Source organism: Typopeltis vanoorti, chromosome 15 (assembly GCF_054136105.1).
Source record: "Typopeltis vanoorti isolate ZY-2024b chromosome 15, IOZ_Tvanoo_1.0, whole genome shotgun sequence".
Lineage (NCBI taxonomy): Eukaryota > Metazoa > Arthropoda > Arachnida > Uropygi > Thelyphonidae > Typopeltis > Typopeltis vanoorti.
The window spans coordinates 18,848,916-18,874,366 of NC_143563.1; the positions used below are offsets into that span (position 1 = coordinate 18,848,916).

The 25,451-nt window shown below is 35.1% G+C and overlaps 1 protein-coding gene across 1 annotated transcript in view; it reads left to right on the forward strand.

The window, feature by feature from the left end:
* LOC150098435 (uncharacterized) overlaps window positions 1–25,451 on the forward strand; it is a 260,713-nt gene that overhangs the window by 10,563 nt on the left and 224,699 nt on the right. The window contains exons 2-4 of the mRNA XM_090405278.1: window positions 3,097–3,239; window positions 14,580–14,761; window positions 19,866–19,995. Coding sequence (XP_090261404.1) covers window positions 3,123–3,239; window positions 14,580–14,761; window positions 19,866–19,995 — 429 coding nt within the window. The 5' untranslated portion in view covers window positions 3,097–3,122. The remainder of the gene's footprint in view (window positions 1–3,096; window positions 3,240–14,579; window positions 14,762–19,865; window positions 19,996–25,451) is intronic.

A 25,451-nucleotide genomic window follows, 5' to 3' on the forward strand; every position in this document is an offset into this window, starting at 1 on the left:
AGGAAGCCACAATAGTACTAATAACCGGCGGAAACCTCAACAGAAATCAGGGTATAATTCTCAACAGTTCGTGGAAAAACTTGATCCTCTCTCTCAGTCAATCTGAACTGCAGCTGGCCAGTAATCACATTGCAAGTCTACAACAAACGCGCATGCGTGATAATGAATAAGAACAATAAGCCATCTCTGTCACACGAAACGTGTAACCATAGATACTAGTTTGGTTTACAACGTTTTTTATGTTCCTTTTAATTTGCATTTACTTTCATATCTCCGTAATACCTTGAAAAAGCCAGACAGTTTGCTGGCGAAACTGGTAGGTTTTAATAAATGTTTATTTGTAAAATACTGGTCTGTATTAATAAAAGTGTATTTCTAACAATAACAATATATATTATGATAACATTACTATATAATGAATATTATGGCAATATAGACTGGAATGATGATATAGCAACTGGAAGTAAAGAAAATGAGTTTTTGAAGGATAACTACCTCAGACAGTATGTAACAGAGGCACACGAGGATTAAGGGTTTTGGATTTGGTCATCTCATCGGAGAACGTAATTATCAATGAGGTGTCAAATCATCCACCAATTGGTGAAAGTGACCATGAGGTGATTACCCGGGTGGTTGCCAGCAGTGCAAGGACCCCTGTGAAAAAAGGGTATATGTGGAACTACAAGGGGGGGTGATTATGAAGAGCTCAGGAGACAGCTTGCAGGTGTAGCATGGAATGAGGAGTTAGCTGGAAAAGAGATCAGTGCAGCTTGGGGGATTTTCAAAAACTACTTAGTAGATGCAATTTCTAAATGTATACCATGGGTGAGAAGGTTAAATAAGGTAGGTGTGAGATGGATAAATAAAGAGATTAAGCATGCAATACAGAGAAAAAAGGGCATTGTGGAGGCAGCATAAGAGAAGTGGAAGTAACCAGTTTCATGAGGTCTACAAAGACCAGGCAAGGAGGGTGACTTGGTTGGTGAGAGTAGCTAAAGAGAGGTATGAACAGCAGTTAGCTAATGAAGCCAAAAAGAATCCTAGGGAGTTCTTTCAATATGTAGCCAGTAAAAGAAAGAATGATTATGGAAGGATGACATTGATTGGAGAAAATGGTATAAAGACAGCTGTTGCAGAATGTGTGGTGGAGATACTTAATGAGCAGTTCATAAAGATTTTTCAATCTTGTGAATGTGACTTCATGGAGAGATTAAGAGCAGTTGATGATGGGGAGGAGAGACTGACTGTAAGTGAGCAAGAGGTGTTTGGGGAGTTGAGTAAATTAGATGTAAATAAGGCTGTGGGACTTGAGAATATATCACCACGTATTCTGAAGGAATGTGCCAGAGAGTTGACACCTGCCTTGACATATTTTTTTAATACGAGTCTTGCACTTGGTCAAGTTCCTAAAGAGTGGAAGGAGGGCAAGATTGTGCCACTTCATAAAGGAGGTGATCGAACTCAAGCATCAAACTATAGGTCTATCTGTGTGTCAGGTATTGTTAAGTTGTTGGAGAAGTTATGAGAACTAGGATCCAGAGTTGGGTTGAAAACAATGAAGATCTTTGATGGACAGCATGGATTTGCTAAAGGGAGGTCATGTTTTAGTAATCTACTTACTTATTACAATAAAGTGACTGCTTCCTTGGATAGAGGAGAAGGATACACAGTAATATACTTGGATTTCGCAAAAGCTTTTGATAGAGTACCTCATGATAAGTTGACAGTCAAACTAGAGCAGATGGGGTTGGATATTAGATTAGTGCATTGGATTGGAGACTGGCTATCTGATAGGTATCAACAAGTTGTGTATGGGGGTGCAATATCCAGGAAAAGGAAAGTCACTAGTGGAGTGCCGCAGGGGTCTGTTTTAGGGTAATTACTATTTAACTTGTATATTAATGATATTGGCGAAGATTTGGAAGGAGATATTCAGTTGTTTGCAGATGATGCACAGTTGGGACGAACCATAAAGAGTAGTGAAGATGTTGTGGCCTTGCAAGAAGACTTGAATAAATTGAGTGATTGGGCAAGCAAATGGGGATGCGAGTTCAATGTTGCAAAATGTATGGTTTTAAAATTTGGAAAACAAAGATGGGATGCAGAATTTATGCTTGGTGAGAATATATTGTTGGAAGTAGAGGAAATAAGAGATCTGGGGGTGATAGTGGATAAGGATCTAAAATTTAGAGGGCACATCGCCAAAATTGTGAAGACAACACAAAGACTTCTGGGAATGATGCGGAGGACACTGACGTGTAGAAGTAGGGAGATTCTTGTTCCATTGTATAAGGCTTTGATTAGGCCACACATGGACTATTGTGCCCAGATTTGGTCACCTGGTTTTCAGAAGGATGAAGAGATGTTGGAAAGGGTCCAAAGGCGACTGACTAAGGTAGTTTCTGACCTCCGGAATGTCGAGTATTGAAAAGAATGATTTGCAGAGTCTAGTGGGGAGAAGGAAGAAGGGAGATATGATAGAGACCTACAAGTTGGTAAGGGGTTGTTATAGGATCAATGGTGGAGAAGTTCTACAGAGAATAGTGGGAGATCAGGGGAGAACCAGAGGTCATCCCTGGAAACTGTATAAAGAGGGTGTGAGTAGGGGAGTGAGAGGCAGGTTTTTTTTGTGCAGAGTTGTGAGTGATTGGAATGCCTTGCTTGAGAGTGTGGTGTCTGCAAGGAGTTTGAATGTGTTTAAGACACGGTATGATGAGATGTGTGTGAGATAAAAGGACCTCCTAGATGAGTCTTTGACTCCATGAGGTCTTGTTTAATATTAATAATAATATATAATAAAAAGTTTGTTAATTTGTCCCTGTTAATACATAAGAGGACAAAACCTGAGTCTAATTCCTTAATGTGAAATGACATTATATACTTGTATAAGGTCCCTTGCCTGATCAGATTTTTCAAGCATAATCCAAACAATATAACATACTGTTGGAAATCTCATCATATCACAGTGCATTACTTTACACTTACACATATTAGGAAACTATTAGATTAATTGATTAGAATATTACAAATTGGCTGTCAATTTGTTTCTGTATATTTTCCACAGTATGATCAATTTTCTTTTCTTATCTGTTTCAGATTAACCCTTGAAGAACTTAATAATAATGAGACTGCAGATTGCTAGAAAGCATTTATTTGAATATGGCACTGATATTGCTCTTCTTCATGGATCTGTGATATCAGCTAAACAACAAGTAATACTCTCAAGGCAAAAAGATGAGGTAGAATAACTAATATAAAATTTGTGTGCCATCAGGTTCATTGATATTTTTTATATTCATTATATGAACAATATAAAGTAGACTCACAATTGAGAACCACTTTTTTAAAGACACTCACAGAGACAGCTTTTGAATGGATATTGGAAAAAATGTCTCACTTATCCAGCTCACTTTCCTTATATATTGTATGCACTCCATGGTCCCCACAAGGGTGGGGCTGACAGGGCTCTAGCCAGCCTGGAATTAGGGGGCCTGTCTTGTCGGGTCGGCCAGTTAAGTGAGACTAACAAAAGATAAAAAGAAACTTTATAAAATATGAATGAATATGTGCTGAGAGGGACTACTAGCTTTTGCAATCATTTCCAACCTATTATCCATCTTTTCAGATTTATGGTTACTCTTCTGAACTTCCCATTTGAAAGGATTTACTTTAGTTTTCAGTTTTCGTTCACACGTCTCGGTTTCTATGCATGCTGTCGTTTCAATGGCGATGCTGCACCGAAGTTACCGGCACACTACCGTACCGGTGCTTACGGTGAGTATGCTATGGATGCTGAGAGAATTTTATTTTATTCGTAAAAGAGAAAGCTTTATTTGATAGTTTTAGTTGGTTAAGTTGATCTCAAGAAACTGAAAATTTTCTACAAAATTCTTTATTTGAGAAGAATTTGTCTTGTTTGATTAAACTTTTGCTAGTAAGTAAGTAAAAGAAAATATAAAGCTTTTTTAGTTATGTTTTTTTGTATGAAACAAACTTAATTATTATTTCTTTTCAGATCATACAAATTTGAGATATTAAAAATATTTAAATAAATTGCTTTCAAGCAAGTAAAGATGTTCTAGTTAAAATAAATAAAATCCTAATTTAAATTAAGGGGATATTAAATCCCACATTGCTTTAAAACCGAATAAGAAACTCAAAGATTGGAATCGGAGAGTTTCATGCCGATGTAGAAAACTATAAAGTATCGGCGACACTAGCGTTAGCCAATGCAAGTGACCCTAGTACATAGTACAATACCGGACAACTCGTAGCAAAGGTGGTGAAGTTCTTATCGCTATTCTTAGGTATTTTCCATAATGTAAAAACACATTTCCTAGGAAATGTATGCTGTTATTACATTATGGTATATATATATATATGTATATATCGCCGAAATGAAGCTTATTAGCTCTTTATATTTAAGTAACTTAATGGTTGCACCTGTTTGGAAACTCGTACAGCAAAGTATATAAGTTCTTTTCGCTATATACTTTGGTATCAATATGGTCTAGCTACTCACTGATGAAGCCTCAAAAAAGGCTGAAACCGGTCTGGGTAGTGACCTCCCACCATAATGTAATAACAGCATACATTTCCTAGGAAATGTGTTTTTACATTATGGAAAATACCTAAGAATAGCGATCGGAACTTCGCCACCTTTGCTACGAGTTGTCCGGTATTGTACTATACTAGAGTCACTTGCATTGGCTAACGCTAGTGTCGCCGATACTTTATAGTTTTCTATATCGGCATGAAACTCTCTGATTCCAATCTTTGAGTTTCTTATTCGGTTTTAAAACAATGTGGGATTTAATATCCCCTTAATTTAAATAATGTTTATATCGCCGAAATGAAGCTTATTAGCTCTTTATATTTAAGTAAAATCCTAATGTTTGATTCCAAGTACAAACATAAGTTCGGAGCTCAGAAGAGGAAACTTAAATCCGAGAGAGAATCGGAAGCATCATGAGATCATCAATTCATAACCAAATTTTTCAAATCTGAAAACGAAAAGGACATAATTCCCAGTACTGATCATAATGAAGGTGGTGATAATGTTTGTGACATTGAAATCCAAACAGAATATCAGTGTCAAATCAAAACTCATAAGGCAGTCGAAAGTCAAGCGACTGTTACATGTGAACCTCTTGCAATGGAAGAAAAGGCTGCAAGTGAAAAACCTGCAGAAGGAGTTACTATGGAAGAATATGATACAGTTGATGCTTCAGTTGCAGGCCTTGTTGAAAATCTGATATAAAATATGATGACCCTAGTACTTGGCCCAGAGTAATCTCAAACCACATGCGGCGAGAGATAGTACGAACTATCAGCTTTCAAGAATTCCAAAAGATTTATAAGGAATTCTCAAGAGATCTTAATGGTAGGAAATTTCAAGATTCTTTGCTCTATATGAAAACGAAAGATGAAAGAACAAGAGAACATTTTCCATGAGAATGGTTTTAGCATGGGGTGTATCGAAAGAAACTCTTATTGTCTACCATGTCATATTTTTTGCGACCCCAATAACAAAAACTTAAGCAGTTTAGCCCAAGAAGGATTTTCGCCTAGAAATAAGCATAGGGGAAATAAGAAATAAGAAAAGGACATAATTCCCAGTACTGATCATAATGAAGGTGGTGATAATGTTTGTGACATTGAAATCCAAACAGAATATCAGTGTCAAATCAAAACTCATAAGGCAGTCGAAAGTCAAGCGACTGTTACATGTGAACCTCTTGCAATGGAAGAAAAGGCTGCAAGTGAAAAACCTGCAGAAGGAGTTACTATGGAAGAATATGATACAGTTGATGCTTCAGTTGCAGGCCTTGTTGAAAATCTGATATAAAATATGATGACCCTAGTACTTGGCCCAGAGTAATCTCAAACCACATGCGGCGAGAGATAGTACGAACTATCAGCTTTCAAGAATTCCAAAAGATTTATAAGGAATTCTCAAGAGATCTTAATGGTAGGAAATTTCAAGATTCTTTGCTCTATATGAAAACGAAAGATGAAAGAACAAGAGAACATTTTCCATGAGAATGGTTTTAGCATGGGGTGTATCGAAAGAAACTCTTATTGTCTACCATGTCATATTTTTTGCGACCCCAATAACAAAAACTTAAGCAGTTTAGCCCAAGAAGGATTTTCGCCTAGAAATAAGCATAGGGGAAATAAGAAATAAGAAAAGGACATAATTCCCAGTACTGATCATAATGAAGGTGGTGATAATGTTTGTGACATTGAAATCCAAACAGAATATCAGTGTCAAATCAAAACTCATAAGGCAGTCGAAAGTCAAGCGACTGTTACATGTGAACCTCTTGCAATGGAAGAAAAGGCTGCAAGTGAAAAACCTGCAGAAGGAGTTACTATGGAAGAATATGATACAGTTGATGCTTCAGTTGCAGGCCTTGTTGAAAATCTGATATAAAATATGATGACCCTAGTACTTGGCCCAGAGTAATCTCAAACCACATGCGGCGAGAGATAGTACGAACTATCAGCTTTCAAGAATTCCAAAAGATTTATAAGGAATTCTCAAGAGATCTTAATGGTAGGAAATTTCAAGATTCTTTGCTCTATATGAAAACGAAAGATGAAAGAACAAGAGAACATTTTCCATGAGAATGGTTTTAGCATGGGGTGTATCGAAAGAAACTCTTATTGTCTACCATGTCATATTTTTTGCGACCCCAATAACAAAAACTTAAGCAGTTTAGCCCAAGAAGGATTTTCGCCTAGAAATAAGCCTTGGAAAAATTGTATGATATGTTGCCTCTTCCCGAAAATAGTGCTGAACACAGAGAACAATATCTGGCTTGGAAATCCCTATGGAATCGATAAAGACTTTCAACTACAAATTCAATATGAAACAAATAAGTGGAGAGCACTTCTGCAATGGATTGTAGATGTAACGTTATTTTTATCATCCAGAGGTTTAGCATTTCAAGGAGAAAACACGAAGATTGGAGAATTTTCATAATGGGAATTTCTTAGGTATATTAGAATTAATTGGAAAGTACGATGAAGCTCCACAGTGAGAGAATAAGGCACATTTGTTCTTTTGTAAAATGAGAGTTTTTACACCGCTTATTTTTCCACGCATATTTGTGCCATTGTCATAGCCTTGTGAATGGCAATCTTCGAGGGGGTATACTGTTTTTTTCCAGAGTTGCAAGTATTTCTTCAGTTATTTTTTCTCCAGTTTATCCAGTAAAGTTCATGAATTCAATGAAAAATTCATTGATTTCAAATTTGCTTGAGTCTTGGTTTTGTGATATGTATCTGAGAATTAGGACGTTTTGTTCATTGTGGGAGATATCTAATGTTATGTCTACTATTATTCCATCGAAAATTGCGTCTCTTCTTTGGTCTAGAACAGTTTGGAGAACTTTGCCCACGCAAAGGCCAATAAACTCATTTTGCGAATTCCATGAAGTAATGTGCCTTATTCTCTCCCTGTGGAGCACATTCACTAAATCATGTAGGAGTCAATGCTGCCAAAATCAACCCAGATGTTATAACATTTTTTGGGAATATAGAGAGCTTCAACTCTTTCTTTGATCACAGTCCTGCACGCTGGAAAGTACTGAAAAAATACATACCACTATCTCTTCAGAGTCTTTCAGAAACAAGGTGGAGTGAAAGAATTCAAGCTGTGCACCCAATTGTTAAACATTATCCCGGTGTACTTGCTGTGTTAGATGTCATTCTCGGAGAGATGGACACAGAATTAACTCCTTCAACACTGAACACAATTAAAGGCTTGAAGAAATATTTCAGATCTTATAAAGGTATGCTAATGACAATGTTTTGGCACAAAATACAGTATTAGCAAATATTGACAATAAGAACATTATTATACAAAGTAAAGGAATATCTTTTGAGATCAAGTCCGCACTTATAAGAGCATTAGTGCAAGAGATACAGCACTTACGTGACTCGTGGGAAAGTGTTGTCCAAGAAGCAAAAGTAGTTGCTGAAGCACTCGGTGTGCAACCTCAATTTTGCAAAAATCAAGAAACTACTGTAGAACCTGAACAAGATTTCAAAATTTTCGTAATTTATCCAGTATTGGCTTTCATTATGAATGATTTAAAAACAAGGTTTGAAGTAGATAATATATGTGAATTATTCTCACCTATTTTAAATTTCAACAACTTGGATGATGGTCAACTTATTGCAAAAGCAGCAAAACTTGTGAATATGTATGAAAAAGATCTGTCAGAAGAGTTACAATGAAATTCTTCACCTTAAAAGTATTTATAAGATAGTTTTTGGCACAGAAACAAGTCTGGTGAGACTTCTGAATGCAATTTATGACAAAAACCTACAAGGTATATTTGCCAATATCTGCCTCGCCATTAAAACTATTTTGCACAATACTGGTTACTGTTTCTTCAGCTGAGAGATCATTCAGCAGACTGGCCAATTCGTTGAAAACATGGCAAAGAAGCACAAGTAGCCAAGAATGACTTAATCACATAGCAATTTTGTGCATTGAAAATGATTTGGCTAAGCAATTTTGATTTTACTGACATTATTGATAAATTTGCTTCAACAAAAGCTAGAAAATATACTGTACTTGGAAGTAATTTTGAATATTATTATTAGTTTGTATTATGTAGATGTTGGTAGTGTTTTAAATAAATATTACTTTTGTGTTATCATTTAAACTAATTGATCCTAAACCCTGTAGACTGTAGAGCAATGTGTTGTCCTTAACCTGAGCGACAGGTAGGGGGGGTATGCCAAAAATCCTGACCTGGGGACCACGATGCACTCCTTAGTTTAATAGTTAGCATGTAAGTGTGCTACATTTATGATTTTGAGAAAGTAATACACGGACTTAAGAATAAATTCTGATGTCACTCAGATAAATGAATATGTTGAAAAGTAAGAATGATGAAAAGTCCTCACTTCAATGTTGTTAATTTAGAAATCATAAGAATTTAAGCTGATCAATGTTTAACCTTCCAATAGAATCTTGATACTTTGTGATGCTTCTCATGCTTTTTTCTTTTTTCCTCATGCTTTTCTGTAAAGCTATTTCATAAAGGATTTGAGCATGACTTTTTCATCATATATAAGCATGATAGCTTGCTTGTAAGGTTTCATACTTATTGATAATGCTTATTTTTGGGATGGTATGGTGTACCATCACTTATATTAAACAGTGACATAACAGATATGGTACATTTAGAAATGTATAATATTCAGTCATATTTTTCCATTTATGAAATATTCAAATCCGTTTAGTTCTTTAATGAAATTTGCATTTTCACTATCTGTTAAGATATTTTTTATTTTTAAAATTTTAAATTACTTTCATGTTTATTTATTAACACATTCACGCCAAGCGGTGTCTCACATGAGATGCACCTCAAGGAGGACTATTTTAATGCTACAATAAAACTTTTCCTTTTTTTTTTTGCAACTATGCAGTATAGTATTCATTCTAGTTGTTTCTAATATCAAATGCTCTAATTACTCTATTTTTCACTAAATACAGTATAACAGCACACAGACTGTGTCTGTGTGCTGTTTTTACAGTGCTGCAACAATTAAACTTTATTTTGTTTTGCTTGCATCTGTGCAGTATGATGTCTGTAGAGGGAAATGTGTTTCATTCTACCACTAAACTACCAGTATATACTTATCCAAACAGAAAACACTCAACAAATTCTCATGTCCTGCCTCATAGTCAAGTACAATACAAATCAGTTTGTCCTTTCTCCTCACAAACATCTTAAATAAATAATTTTACTAGGTTTTATCTGACTTTCACAGATGTTCTTTTTATCTAAGAAGCAATACAGTAATTGTCTTGAATAAAAAGAATTAACATACAAAATAAAAAGAATTACTAGTTTCTTTTCACTTTCCACAGTTGAGAAATTAAAAACAAGTTAGAAAATGAATGAAGCGTTAACTGCAGAGATGTGTCCTAATTATAGAAATAAGAGGCTTGGATGTACATTACGTAAAGAAACTGGAATTCTTACAGTGGAAAAGAAGATGGGCATGAGAATTTGTAAGGAATGGGCAAACATGAATTTCCCTATTTTGGTGAAAGCAACAGCAACTATCTTTAAAAAAAGATAATATTATCACACTATGAAGTAACAATATAGGTAAATACTTTTTTAGTTTCTTTTTTTCATATCCTTTTAATTTTCAATTTTTATTACTAGCAAAGAAAGAGTACCAGCTCCTATTTTTTTTTACAAAAAAAAACAACAACACTGCTTATTGGTAATATATATGATTGCTATATCATCATCATCATCATATAGTTTATCAGCATTGCTGTTTAGTAAATTTTTGCCTTATTTTTGAAGTGAATTAACTTTCTCAATATCTGGAAGGATAGTTTTATTTATTTATTTATTTATTTTTATTATTATTTATTTTTGTAGTTTTCAGCACTGTTTTGTTGATCTTCAATGTTTTAGGATTGATAGATTTATACTGTCAGGTTTACAAATTCTGAATATGTTTGCTCTACAAATTTGAAATTGTTTCAAAATCTGGCCAAATGTCATTGAAATCTTAAAAATTCTTCATTCTGTTCAGATGGGAGCAGTCAGTACTATTAATTAGTCCTTTCAGGAGTGAGGATTTCACTGATGCACAGTCTCTCCCTCCCCCTTTCCAAAAAAAAAAAAAAAACATTTTTTTTTAACTAGGAATTTTGGAATATTTTAAAAATGAAATATGTGCACACTAATATTTTTTTAAATGTCATTATTTATATTTTCATAAATCATTACATTATCTGTTCAGCTTTAAAAAGAATTTAAGTTGAACAGCTTTTACAAGTAAATTATAGCCTTGACTATAAAAAATTTATTAAAGAAAAAATGAAACATTTCGAAAACGGGATCCAAACCTTGTAGTCTCAGTGGCAAACTCAGAAGGAAACATCCATTGCTTCAATTAGGGGGATTTGTAGCAATATTGTCTGTAAGGATAGAAAAATAAAAACACCATGGTGGACATGAGATGTTAAAGAAGTCCTGCACAAGAAGAAAGCATACTGAAAGTTCCTAGCAAATAAGTCAGCAGATGCCTTAATAACAGAGAAAGTAAGAGAACAGATCTGTGCATAAAGGTAGCTAAAGAAAAGTCATGGGACATCTGAAAACTTATGATAAGGATATCCTAGATGTTTTTAATTTGAAAGACTGTTAGACAAAATAAGCAGTGACATAACAGGAGTAGAAAATTTTCAAGATGAATGCGAACAGGAGGACAATGATTGGAGTAGAGCTCCAATAGTGCCCAACTATAAAAAAGATAATAAAGCCAAATGTGAGAATTATAGAGGAATTTCTCTATTCAGTTTTCGGAATGTCGAGTATGAGGAAAGATTGAGAAGATGCAACTTGCAGAGTCTGGTGGACAGGAGGAAGAGGGGAGATATGATAGAGACCTAGTGAGTTATTAAGGAATTGTTATAGGATCAATGCTGGAGAGGTTCTACAGAAAATAGTGGGAGATCAGGGGAGAACCAGAGGTCATCCCTGGAAACTGTATAAAGAGGGTGTAAGTAGGGGAGTGAGAAGTAGGTTTTCTTTCATGCAGAGATGTGAATGATTGGAATGCCTTGCCTGAGAGTGTGGTGTCTGCAGAGAATTCGAGTGTGTTTAAATCATGGTATGATGAGCTATGTGTTTGATAAAGAGACCTCCAAGATGACTCCATGTGGTCTTGGGTAATAATAATAATATCAGCTCAGGTTTTGTGAGAATGTGCAAGGGCAATGCCTCTGAGCACACTCTTTAATTTAAGTCAGCTCTGTTATAGTTCCATGGTAGTGGAAAGAGGGTAAAATAATTATTTTGCATATTACGTGACACCTCCAGGGAGTCCAAAGACTCATCAAGGAAGGTAACCTACTCTACAACTCTCTGTCTCCACTGCTCAATCCATCAACTACAACGAACTGCAACTTTCATCATCAACACCAATGCCATCTACTGCTCACCATCACTAGTATTTTCACAGACAATCACAAACATCCATGCCCATGGTAGGATTCGAACCCATAGCTTTTTGGCTGGAGAGCGGATATGCTAACCACTCGGCCAACCAGGCCAGCTTTTTTTTTTTTTTTTTTTTTTTTGATTGTCTGTGGAAATGTTAGTGGTGGTGGTGATAATGGGACTTTAATGGACGCAAGATACCTATCCAGTTTGATGGATGTTAGAACCTATAGAGGAGCAAATATTGATTCTGATAACTATTTGATTATACCAAAGATTAGAAGCAGAATCTCTAATGCAAGTAAGATATGTGGTTCCCATCTTAGAAAATTTAATAAGGAAAGATTGAAGGAATTAGAAGTTAAAGCCAAATATGGTGAGAGAATCAGTGAAAATCTGTCTAACCATTGGTGTGAGTGTTAATGAAGCTTGGGATGCCATAGTGACAACAGCAGACATAATATTAGGAAAAGTTAGTAGAGTTAAGTATAACTGTTGGCTTGATGCAGAATATGAATGCGTTACTGTATTTAAAAATAAGGTATATGAACAAATGCAGCAAAGGAACCACACTCGTAAAGCTGTGGAGGAATATTGTTTGGCTAGAAAATAAGAATAAACAATGCATAAGAATAGAAAGAAGAAATACGATGAGGATGAACTTAAGGAATTGGAACATCTCAGAAGTATGAAAGAAAGCAGATCTTTCTATCAAAAGTTAAATACTACTCAGAAAGATTTCCAGCCTAGAACAACGTTATGTAGGGATAAGGAGGATATAATTTTGAGTGGGAATGAAATGATACCAGGGAGATGGGCAGAGCATTTCAATGAACTATTGAATTCAAGTATATCTGGTCAATTAGATGATATGGAAGAGAGCCATGATCTAGAAGATGTTGAACCAGTATCAACAGATGCAGAAGTGGAGGCAGCTATTAAAAAACTTAAGAACAATTTATCAACAAAATCTGGATTAATGAAACAATTCCAGATGAATGAAATCTGAGCATCATATGCCCCATCCATAAGAAAGGTGATGTAATGATATGTTCTAACTATAGAGGAATTAATTTACTATGTACAACTTATAAAATTTTCTCTAACATTCTATTTAAGAGACTTTATTCTTATGTGGAGAATGTTATTGGTGATTATCAGTGTGGATTCAATCAAGGAAGATCTACAAATGATCAGATTTTTAATATATACCAATTACTTTAAAAAATGTAATGAAATTGGAATTGAAACACACCATCTTTTTATAGATTTTAGGGCCACATACGATAGCATAGATAGATCTGACTTATTTATTGCAGTGGAGGAACTTTGTATTCCATGAAAACTTATTGCTTTAGTAAAGCTGCAATGAGAATACTCGTCAGATCAAAATTCAGAACATGTTGTCTGATCCAATATATATAAAAAATGGTGTTCAACAAGGGGATGGCTTAGCTTGCTTACTGTTTAACATAGCACTTGAAAAGGTTTTCAGAGATGCTGGTATTAATACAAAGGGAACTATTTTCTACAAGTCAGTACAAATTATGGCATATGCAGACAATATTGATATTATAGGAAGGACATGAAAAGCAATGGAAGAAACTTTCATCAGTTTAGAAAAGGCAGCAAAGGAGATGAATTTGCAGATTAACCAAGAAAAAACAAAATATATGCCAGTAACTAGAAAGATTTGTGATAATAATCCTTCTCAAATTGAAATTGGTTCCTATAAATTTGAAATTGTACATAGTTTTATATACTTGGGATCAGAAGTTAATTGTAAAAATGATATCAGTACTGAGATTCAGAGATGTATTCTTTCTGCAAACAGATGCTTTTCTGGACTTACAAAACACCTAAAGTCACATCTGATCTCAAGAAAAACAAAGATAATGAGGTACAAAATACTTGTAAGACCAGTGTTAACTTATGTCTCTGAAAACTGGGTATTATCAATGGCAGATGAAAGATTGCCAGGTCTGTTGAAAGAAGAGTTCTCAGATATATTTTTGGAGCAGTACAAGAGAATGGTTTGTGGAGGAAAAGATATAACCATGAACTATACAGATTATTTAATGACCCAGACATTATTAAGTACATAAAAATAAATAGATTAAGTTGGGCTGGACACATTATACACATGGATAGTAAAAGAATAGTTAAGATGTTTAATGCCAAGCCAGAAGGAAAAAGAAAAATTGGAAGACCTAAATTAAGATAGCAAGATTTTAAGGTTTTAGGAGTCAAAAATTGGAGGAGTTTGGCATTGAATAAGGAAGGCTGACAGAAGTTTCTGGAGAAGGCTAGGGCCCATGTAAGGTTGTCGAGCCAATGATGATGATAGTATACATTATCAGGAGCATGAATTTAAAAAAAAAAGTTACACAATAAACAAATTAACAGAAAACATAAACACAATATTTAAAAAAAGACTAACAATGGAGAGAGTGCTCACAAAAGAAATCAAGAACTGTATTTTAATATTTGTATTTTATTTTTTGCTGACTGTTATCACTGACTTTTGACATTATTTTATTATTAAATGGGTTTTTGTTTTTACTTCCTCCTCTACCCACTGTATAGGTTGGAGATAATCCTGAGGCCTTATTGGTGCTCAGTAAAGAAGAATGTGTTTCAGCTGTAAGTTCCATAACTGATACAGTAAGAAATATTTGTAAGGGATTAGGATTTTCTATATGGACAGCTGAAGATCATGAACGTGTAAACAAGAGGATGCACATAGCAATACTTTCTTCTCTTATGAAGTAAGAATGAGTTTCCAGTATAGCATGGTGTTTTTTATGACTACTTTTATAAAACTGTTTTAATAAACGCTTTTTTCCTTTATATTATTATTATTACAGGCTACTCCAAGGAGTCCTTAGACTAATTGAGAGAGAGGCCCTAAACATCATTTCAAGAACTGTCCAACATTTGTGCAGCATCTGTCATATTTTGCTTTCACAGTCATGTTGTGCCACGACCGTGAACTCATTCACAGTCATGGCACAACAGACTCTGACAACTAATTCCACTCATTCACTACTCTCCAATCAAAAAATGTAGTTCTAACACCCTTGCTAACTACACTACTCAGTTTCCATGGATGGCCCCTAGTTCTCTCACCACCAGATCAATCATATCACCCCTTTTCTGCCTATCAACCAGTTTCTGTAATCCACAAATCTTACCTGTTCTCGTAAAGTTCATTCTATAGACCTGTTACCATCTTGGTCACTCGTCTCTGGATCCTCTTCACTTCCTCCTCCTCCTCCTCATCACCAAGAATCCTTAGTACCCAGATCTGTGCACAGTAGTCAAGATGGGGCGGGGGAGTCTCATCAAGACTCGATAAAGAGGAACAATAACCTGCTTGTCTCTGCTCATCAAAGTATTCTTCAGTAATCAAGTAATCTGATGAGCTACTTCAGCCACTTTTGCTATGTGTCCCATAAACTTTTACTCCCTATTCACTAAACACTCCCAATTCTCTGGCTTCATTAATATCCTGGAGTATGGTTCCACTAATGTGGTATACTGCTGCTAATCTTTTCATCCCAAAATGCATAACCTTACACTTTAGCACATTATTATGACATCCATTCTCCTTTTCCCAGTCTGCCAATCTATCCAAATCATCGTTCAAAATTTTGACATCATCTGTATTAACTATTGCTTTACTTTGCATCATTGGCAAATAACTGAACAATCCCTCTCAGATCCTTTCCTATATTGTTAATGTACAAATTAAACAGTAGTGGTCCTAGAGCAGAACCCTGTAACATGCTAACATGCCACTAATCACAGGCCTTCTTTTGGACTCTACTCCTGAATAAACTACTCTCTGATATCACTCCATCAACCGCTCTCCTATCCATCTCACAAACCCTATATCCACCCCATGTGCTGCAGTATACTGATTAGAATTCCATGTGGTATCCTGTCAAAGGCCTTTGTAAAGTTCAGCAGTATCACTGTAAACCCATTACTTTTATCCAACTCAGCTGTCACTGTATTATAAAACATGAGCAAGTTACCCAGGCATGCCATACCCTTTACAGAACTATGCTGCCCCCATACATATCCCATTCCTTTATTTTGCTTTTGACCAACTTCTCCAATATTTTGAAAACAACTCTTGGTCTGCTGATAATTTTCTGTATCAGTCTTGGAGCCTTCTTTATGCAGTGGATTTATTTTTCCCTCTTTCTGCTCTCTCGGGACTAACCTAAAACTGAGGCTTAGATTTAACAGTGGTCAAGGGCACTGACAATTCTCTCGCTGCTTCACATAAAACTCAAGCTGATATACCATCCAATCCCACAGCTGTATTCACATTAAGGTTTTGTAATATGCTATACACCTCCATTTCATTTACCTCAGTCTCATATTAGCCTTTGGCACTCTCGTTCCTGCAATATCACCACCTGGATGATATACTCTTGCAAAGTGTTCACTTAAGTAATTCTACTATTTTGACTGATTCAGTTACCTCTCTACCATCAGCATTCATTGAAATCATTCTGCCATATACATTCTTTCTTTTACTTGCAGCATATCAAAAGAACTGTTTGGGATTATCTTCAGCCTGCATTACTAACTTCCTTTCATATATTCTGCTTTTGCCTTTCTTACCACACTAGTTATCCTTCTGGCCTGCGCCTTGTACTCTTCATGTGCCTGCTGGTCACCTTTCTCCTTAAATTCCCTCCACAATTTTCTTTTTTTGCAGCTCCAGCTTAATGATGATATTCATCCATTTAACTCCCACTTGATTTACTCTGCTGACTCTAGATATGCAGTCTGCCATTACCTCCCTCAAACACTCCTTTATCACTTCCCATGCACTATCAACATCCAGCCCTCGTCATACTTATATAATTCCACATATATCCCTATCTTAACTGAAAATTCCACACATTTACCACATCCCAGATCAAGACCATATGATTACTCTTACCAGTTGGTGGGAACGTGGTCATATTCATTATAGGCAATTTCTCAGATGCAATTACTAGATCGAGCACTCTTGAACCCCTAGTGTCTTCCATCACATGCTATCTCAAGTAATATCATTATTTATTAATTTTGCCAGTTCTTAGCTGTTGAGAAGTCATTTATTGATTTTTGATTCTTGTTTGAGTAGGTAAATTTATGGGTGTCTGTATGTCTTAGAAAAGCTATTCATTATTTTTAATTTGTTATAAGATATAAAATGTATTAATTATTTTTTTTTTTCATTAAGACAGTCTTTATTTCTTGTCATCACAGACCTTATTGGTTCATTGGCTATTCTTACATTCAAGTCTACTGCTATTAATATAAAATGATTTGGTTGGAGGCAAGTTTTTTCATTTGATTAGAGATTATACTGCACAAAAAAATTCTTGTCAAGTATAGTCAGTCCTTGACTTATGATGTTTGTGACTTGTGACCCGTTATGCTTATGACTGTCATCCCATCATTTAAAAAAAAATTAAACACATTCGCACTATATTTAGTGCTACAATAAAACTTCTGCTGTACTTTGTATGGCTTGCAGCTGTGCAGTATGTTCTGTAAAAACTTTTATTGGGATTATATTGATCAAGTGTATATAGTAAACAACTAAGTTATACCAACTGGTTTCACCAACTAAGTCTGTTGGCATCTTCAGGGTACATAACTGATGTAAGGCACTAAAAAGTAAAAAACTGTTACAAACTAAAATCAACTGATTCCAATTATATTAAACAAAGAACAGAACGCGCTCTGTTCTTTGTTTAATATAATTGGAATCGGTTGATTTTAGTTTGTAACAGTTTTTTACTTTTTAGTGCCTTACATCAGTTATGTACCCTGAAGATGCCAACAGACTTAGTTGGTGAAACTAGTTGGTATCACTTAGTTGTTTGCTATATACACTTGATCAATATAATCCCAATAAAAGTTTTTCCAGAGCTTTTTGGTCAAGAAAATTAAACGTTTTTTAACATGTGCAGTATGTTTTTAGTGGTTATTTCTTGTGGCTATTTCCTGTTTTATTGGTTATTTCTTTGCAGTCACTGAGGTGACAGAGACTGATGTGAGCATTGAGGTAGATTAATTGGAGGTACTCAGTGTATTGAAAAATATCAATGTGAATACAGCAGTGGGCCTGGACAATATGTCTGCTTGTGTGCTACAAGAATGTGCAAGTGAATTGGCAGTGCCTCTGACGAAGTTGTCTAATCTAAGTCTCAGCTCTTGCAAGGTTCCAAGAGAGTGGAAAGAGGTTAAGATAGTTCCATTACATAAAGATGGCTCTAAGACAGAAGTAGCAAATTACAGACCATCAGAATTGGATAAAGGAAATGGCTAAACCATGATACTGCTGGACTTTGCAAAGGCATTTGACAGAATACCACATGAAAACTATTACATAAGTTGGAGCAAATAGAAATGTATATGAGGCTGGTGGCATGAATAGGAAGTGGCTGATACACAGACATCACATGGTGTTGTATGGTGGAGTGGAATCAAGGTGAATGAGGGTTGCTGGTGGAGTGCCCCATGGCTCTGTACTAGGACCAGTACTCTTTAATTTGCACATTAATGATATAGTAGAAGATATGAAAGGGGATATTCAGTTGTTTGCTGATGATGCAAAACTAGAGAGGGCAATAGTTGATAAAGGTGATGTAGAATGGTATAAGATTTCCAGTTCATTCCATAGAACTTTATGTCTTTCTGTTGAGGCATCACATAGATCAGTTGAAGTTGATGCATCTGATGATCGAGTTGTGGCTTCACTTCTGTGGTATGTTTCATCTTTAGTATACTCTTTGATGTGTTGTTCAATTGATTTTTCTCTCAGACTGTCCATAGTATGGATCTTGCAGTTATACTATAAGAAATAAACTCCTAAATGTTTCAGAGGACTTCACCAAGGTTTAATGGATAAAAGTGGTGATTGATTTTGATGAAAGGAGTAAACAATGGTTAGGATTTGTCTGGTTTTTATATATAAATGATGTCAATCCCATCCTTGAAAGATTCTAACCCTATAACACACCAGTACATATATAACCCTGAACCTGCTTTAGAGACTAAACATCGAACTTTTTCACCTCACTTCAGGCCTCTGGTAATCAGAGTGATCTGTTACACTGGGCAGTGAAAAACCATCCTCCAGCTAAAGACAACAAACATCCATGACACAACAAGAGGATTTGAATCCATGACCTGTAAGTCAGAATGAAGATGTTATCAGTCAGCAAACTAGACCAGTAAATATCTAAAAATATGCACTCAGAGAGACAGATAACTCTTGTTATATGTGTTGGGGTTGCATTCTCGAGAATTGCATGTATATTGAAAACGCATTAAACATGAAGCTTATAACATGGGATAATAAAGGTTGCATTCCCAAATGAGTGAGATTCTGATCTTTCAAGATTAATTTAATTGAAAGTGCATTTATTTCTTAATACATATTAAGGCACAAGAGTAGCAAATTAAATATTCACTATGCATAAAACAAATAACTGTTAAAGTATTTTTTTAACAGTTATTTGTTATACAGTTATACACTGAACTTCTGAGTATAATAGATGGAAGTACAAAACAAGGTTTTGTACTTCCATCTGTACTTCCATTTGTGCTTCATGCATGGAAGTTTCCACAACCTTGGAAAGGAAACAGCAATTGTCCTTATGTACCAGAATGAAACCACGTATGTGCAAGAACGTGGATAACGAAAGCTTGTATAACAAGAGTTACTTGTACTCATTTTATATAATGTCTTAATCCTGAATCATTATCATACAAAAAAAATCATATGATGTTTAGATATTTATTATGTTATTTAATTAAATTAATTAATTTAATTGTGTTAACTAATCCATATAGATCATCTGAAATTTTGGATGAAGAGACTGAGAAGTATTTTGCGTCAGTAATTAATATATTTCCGAAGATGAGTTGGACTCTCTATTTTGAACTTGTAAAGTCATGTCATTGGGGCAGTTATTTTATTGAGGTAGGCTAACCTTAACAAAAAAAAAAATATATATATATATATATATATATATATTCTATATATATAAAAAAGTTAAGTTGAAATTTTAAACGTTTTTATGTCACGTTTTTTGTCTCTTCATTGTTTTGAAACGTCCAACAATGTGTTTCGTGTTTGCCTTCATGAGACAAACACATTGTTGTTTCATGTCTCGAGGCATCAGAATTGAAGGCGAACCGGCTTACCAGTCCGGAACTTAGGGGGGTGGGTGCCATAGCCACTGAGACCCCCCTAGTATATATATAAAATTTGTGAATTTTTAAAGGTTCAGCTATTGTTTTGTTATACAAAACTGAGTTCACTTATGTCTGACATTTTTTAATAATTAGAAATAAAATTGCATCTTAAGCCTAACATGGATTTTTCAGTAAGTGGCTAGTTTCAGTCTAATGCCATTACTTTCTTGGTCTTTTAATTCTTCTTCACTCATTTATTAAAAAAAAAAAATAATAATCAGCTAAAGACTTTTATTCCCTTAGAGGGAGTAGGCAAGACTGTTTTAGCCATATCTAACTTTTGGAAACTGATTGGGCAGTTCAGTCTCCACTGGTAGCCAATCAGAGATAGCTGGCACAAGGCTATTACTAATTTAAGTGAAGAGAAGAGCCTTCAGTGAAGAGACGGCTCAACAAGTACTGCCATCTCATGGTCTCTAACCCACAACATAACACAATATTTTAAGTTGGGAACCAGTCAAAAAAAGACGTAGAAAAAGTTCCTCTAGTTGGTGACTAGAATCGAACTGATGATGATGCTCTTTCTCCAGGCAGTTTAGTGCTGAGGAGTGCAAACACCACTTTCAATGAGCTACACAGGCTCTCTTACTTATTTTATAACTATGCAATTTATATTTTATACTATTTTGGAAGTGTTCTATTGTCCATTCAATTTAGATGTATCTATTTTTGTTTATATTTATTAACGTAATAATTTATTAGTTTTATATTTACATTGTGAGATTTCTTCATTTATTTTGAGGTCTTACAAAGGTATATCCAGCAAACCGCTGGATATTTCTTAGGAATTTAATTTTGGAACTTTATTCATTTTTTTTTTTTTTTTTTTTTTTTTTTTTTTTTTTTTTTTTTTTTTTTTACAGTTCATACTTTGCCTCATATATAACACATTTAATATAAAAAGTTTCTAAAACAAGGTATTGGGTGGTGCAGCTATTCTGTTTCCCCACAACAGAGGCTATGTTAAATGACTAATATAAAATTTTTAAATTTATATTAAAAGAGTAATTTAAAAAGACATACCTGATTATAAATTTTTAGAAGATACAGATGATAAGATATTTGAAGTGAACCTTGATTAAGCTAAAACATACAGTAAGAGAAAGGTATTGAAAATGAAGTTCAATTACGTGATCTTGTCCTCAGTTATGTGAATCATCTAATCTTTCCCTGTTGACAGTTAAAGAAAATAAATGCCTCTCTATTGATCTCCAACCACCCAAACTTTCTGTTGCCCTTGAGCCAACTAAACTCCTCTTAATATATAATCTAAAATCTAATGACATGCTCAGAATCAGTTTTGCACCTGTTTATTATCTGACAGTGATTCCCACAAAATGGCCAGTACATTGTCATGTTGCTGGTCCTATATATGTGTTACTAGTTTTTGTTCCTTTTTTGTTTTTAATTTTCAGAATTTTAATTCTTTTTTTCAAAATCTGTAGTCTGTTTGATTCATCATCTTCCTCATTTAATTAATGTTTTAATTAATGCTTCATTCTCAACTGTGGAATAAACATATGCAGTTCGCAATCAAATACTTGCCATATGTTTTTGCTTAATGAAGTTAGGCTCTGAATATTTTGTCATCCCTATCTTTTAAAAATATACAAACAGGTATTTTTTTTTAATTACTATTTTAATAAATTTTAAAAAAATTATATTAATCATTTAACTTGACATTTGACAAATACATCATCATCATCAAATTCCTGCCATGTACCCTCAAGGGGTGTACAGGATATGACAGTACTACATGAAAAAATTACATCATTACTAACTTCCTATCTACAATTTTCCTCCAAATCAGTCTGTTACTTGTCAAGACTCCAACATTATCAGATCTTATATTTCTATCGTCTAAAGCACTTTGTACCGTATCAATCCACCTATATCTTGGTCTTCCTCTGGGTCGTTTTCCTGCCAACCTGGCAGAGAACACTTGTTTTGCTAATCTTTCCTCTCCCATTCTATTTAAGTGACCATACCATCTGAGATTGGCTCTGCTAACGCATTCCTGGATGCTGACAATGTCAAGTTCTTTCCTAATATCCTCATTTTTAATATGATATTGCCATTGATGCCATCTGTTCACGCCTCTAATCTTTCTCAGGACTCTCATATCTGCGGTCTCTAGTCTTTGGTCAAGTGTTTTACTTCTGACCCAGCTCTCAGATCCATAAGTTAAAATTGGTTTGAACACAGTCTTGTATACAGCTAATTTAGTGTTCCGACTAATTTCTTTCTTATTCCATATGAATTTATTCAATTGACTTCCCACGATACCAGCTTTGCTGATTCTGTTGTCTATTTCTATATTTAGTTTACCATCTTCAGTAAAAATTGTGCCTAAGTAGCTGAAATGTTTTACTTGTTCCACAGGTTCTCCATTCACAACACAGTTGACATTTTCAATGATTCTGCCTATTTTCATTGTCTTTGTCTTTTTATTGCTGACCTTCATACCATATCTATTACAACAGCTATTCAATTTAGTCAGAGAATCTTGCAGACTTGTAGCGGATTTATTTAGAAGTATAACATCATCCGCATAAAGCAAAGAGCTGACATTAACATCTCCAATTTTGATATCATGTTTAATACCACTTTCCTTCATAATGTGATCCATATAGATAATGAATAACAGAGGGGATAATGTACATCCTTGTCTCACACCAGATTTAACATTAAACCATCTTCCTGTACTTCCTTCAATTCTAACTGCTGACTCACAACTCAAATAAAGACTAAGTATTGCTTGATATAATGCCCCATTGACACCATATAATTGCAGCGTATTGAATAGCTTCTCTCTTGGCACCTTGTCATATGCCTTTTCCAAATCGACAAAACTTAAATACAGATCTTTGTTATATTCCCATGCTTTCTCGACTATTTGTCGTAAAGTGAAGATCTGATCCTGACAGCCTCTATTTGGTCTGAATCCAGCTTGTTCTTCACCAAGCTTTTCTTCCACAATTCTTCTCAACCGTTTCTCAAGTATACTTGCATAGATCTTGCCAGGAACACTCAGTAGGGAAATACCTCTGTAATTCTCACATTCAGTTTTATTTTCCTTTTTATATATGGGTACTATGAAAGCTCTACTCCAATCATCGGGAATTTGTCCCTCTGTCCAGGCTTTCTGAACTATGCAGTGCAGCCACTGTGAGACTCTTATACCACCATACTTCAGCATTTCTGGTCGAATATCATCTACTCCTGCTGCCTTTCCACATTTCAAGCCTTTGATGGCTTTTTCTACTTCAAGTATGGATATGTATTCCTGACTGCATGCTTGGTCAGTATTTTTTATCACTGTGCTGTCATCACTGCTTGTTTCATTTAGCAGTTTTTCAAAGTAATTACTCCATACTTCAAGGATATCTTTTTCTCCTGTTTTCATTTCACCTTTATCATCTCTAATTCCTTTTACAGCACTCTTTCCTCCATTCCTAAGCTTCTTCAACAACCTCCAGAATATTTTGCCACCTTCTTGATATTTATTTTCTATATTCTTGCCAAAGTCCTCCCATGACTTTTGTTTAGCTAGTTTTACACACTGTTTAGCTTTCTTACATTTGTCTCTGTATTCTGTAAGAGTAAAAGCTGACTTATTTGCCAGGAACTTTTGATATGCTTTCTTCTTTTCCTTCACTGCCTCTTTAACTTCCTGTGTCCACCAGGGAGTTGTGATTTTTTTATCCTTGCACACAACCTCACCACATGCCTCTCTGGCAGAATCAATCAATGTTTTCTTCAGAGTTTGCCACTGAATCTCCAAAGTTTGATTCCTGTTCTCAAACTCTTTCATTTTCTTTTCAATAATATTTCTGTATTTTAGTCTACAGTTCACATCTGAGAGCTGCTCAACTTTTATTCGCTTTAAAACTTTCTTACATGTTATTCTCTTCAATATGAAATTCAATTTTATCCTGCTCAAGACTAAATAGTGATCACTTCCAATTTCAAATCCTCTGTACACTCTGGTGTCCTGCACCAGGGAGAAAACATCACTATTAACAATAACATAGTCAATGAGACTTTTCTTATTCCTAGCGTCTTCTCTCCATGTGAATTTATGCACATTTTTATGTTGGAACATGGTGTTAGTAATAACCAGTCCATGTCCTGAGCAGAAATCCAACAGATATTTGCCATTATTATTAGCTTTGCTCTTTTCTCCAAATTTTCCCAAAATATTTTTGTATGTCTCACAATCATTTCCTACTCTACTATTTAGATCCCCAACAAGGACCAACTTTTCCTTTTTCATTGTGTCAGTTGCTTTTTCTAAAGCCTCAAAAAATTCCTCCACTTCTACCTTAGTAGAACCTTCTGTGGGACCATAGGCACAAATAAGTCTCATTGTCCAGTTCCCTATTCTCATATTTGCCCACATTACTCTACTTGAGACTGACTGCCATTCAAGAAGATTAGCCTCGTATTTTGTGTTGAATACTATGGCTACTCCTTCTTTTCCTTGATTGTCATTGCCTGAATATAACATTTTGTATTTATTGCTCAGAAAGATCTCACCAGTTTTGGTCTTTTTTGTTTCAGTGACCCCTATTATGTCGATCTGGTACTTATCTAATTCCTCAGCTAGCTCCATTTCTTTGCCATTCAGGCTTCTTACGTTGATAGTACCGATCTTTAACTCTGGTGATGTTGAGTTGGGGTTTGTTTTCAGATTTGTTCCAGTAGCTGACTTTTCGCTGTTCGCCCTGGTTCCCTGGCGAAAACAACGGGGGCCTTGTTTAACCGGGCGACGCCCCAGCCGGAATGAAATTTTGTCATGTTGTACCATCATTTTTTATTTTAGTTTAACCAATAAGAATACAATTTGGTCGGCTAAATCCCAAATTGCCAGCCCATCCTCGTTCGTTCAGTATCAAAGTAGATACCCAACAGGGTGCACCACGAGAAGGTGAGGATTGGACATTAGGTCAGAAGCCCTGGTCGGTTCTCCGCATTCCTTTAAAGGCTATGTGGAGGTCTCCTCTCAGTTATACAGCTTTGACCCTTAAGCACCCTTTTGACAAATACATCAATTCATAAATCGCCACAATCTCCAGAGCCCTTACCATTACTACCTTAAATACAGATCTTCAAAACATTCATCAATGGGATTTGGATATCTGGTCAGTTTCAATGCAAGCAAACACAACTCTGTCTTAT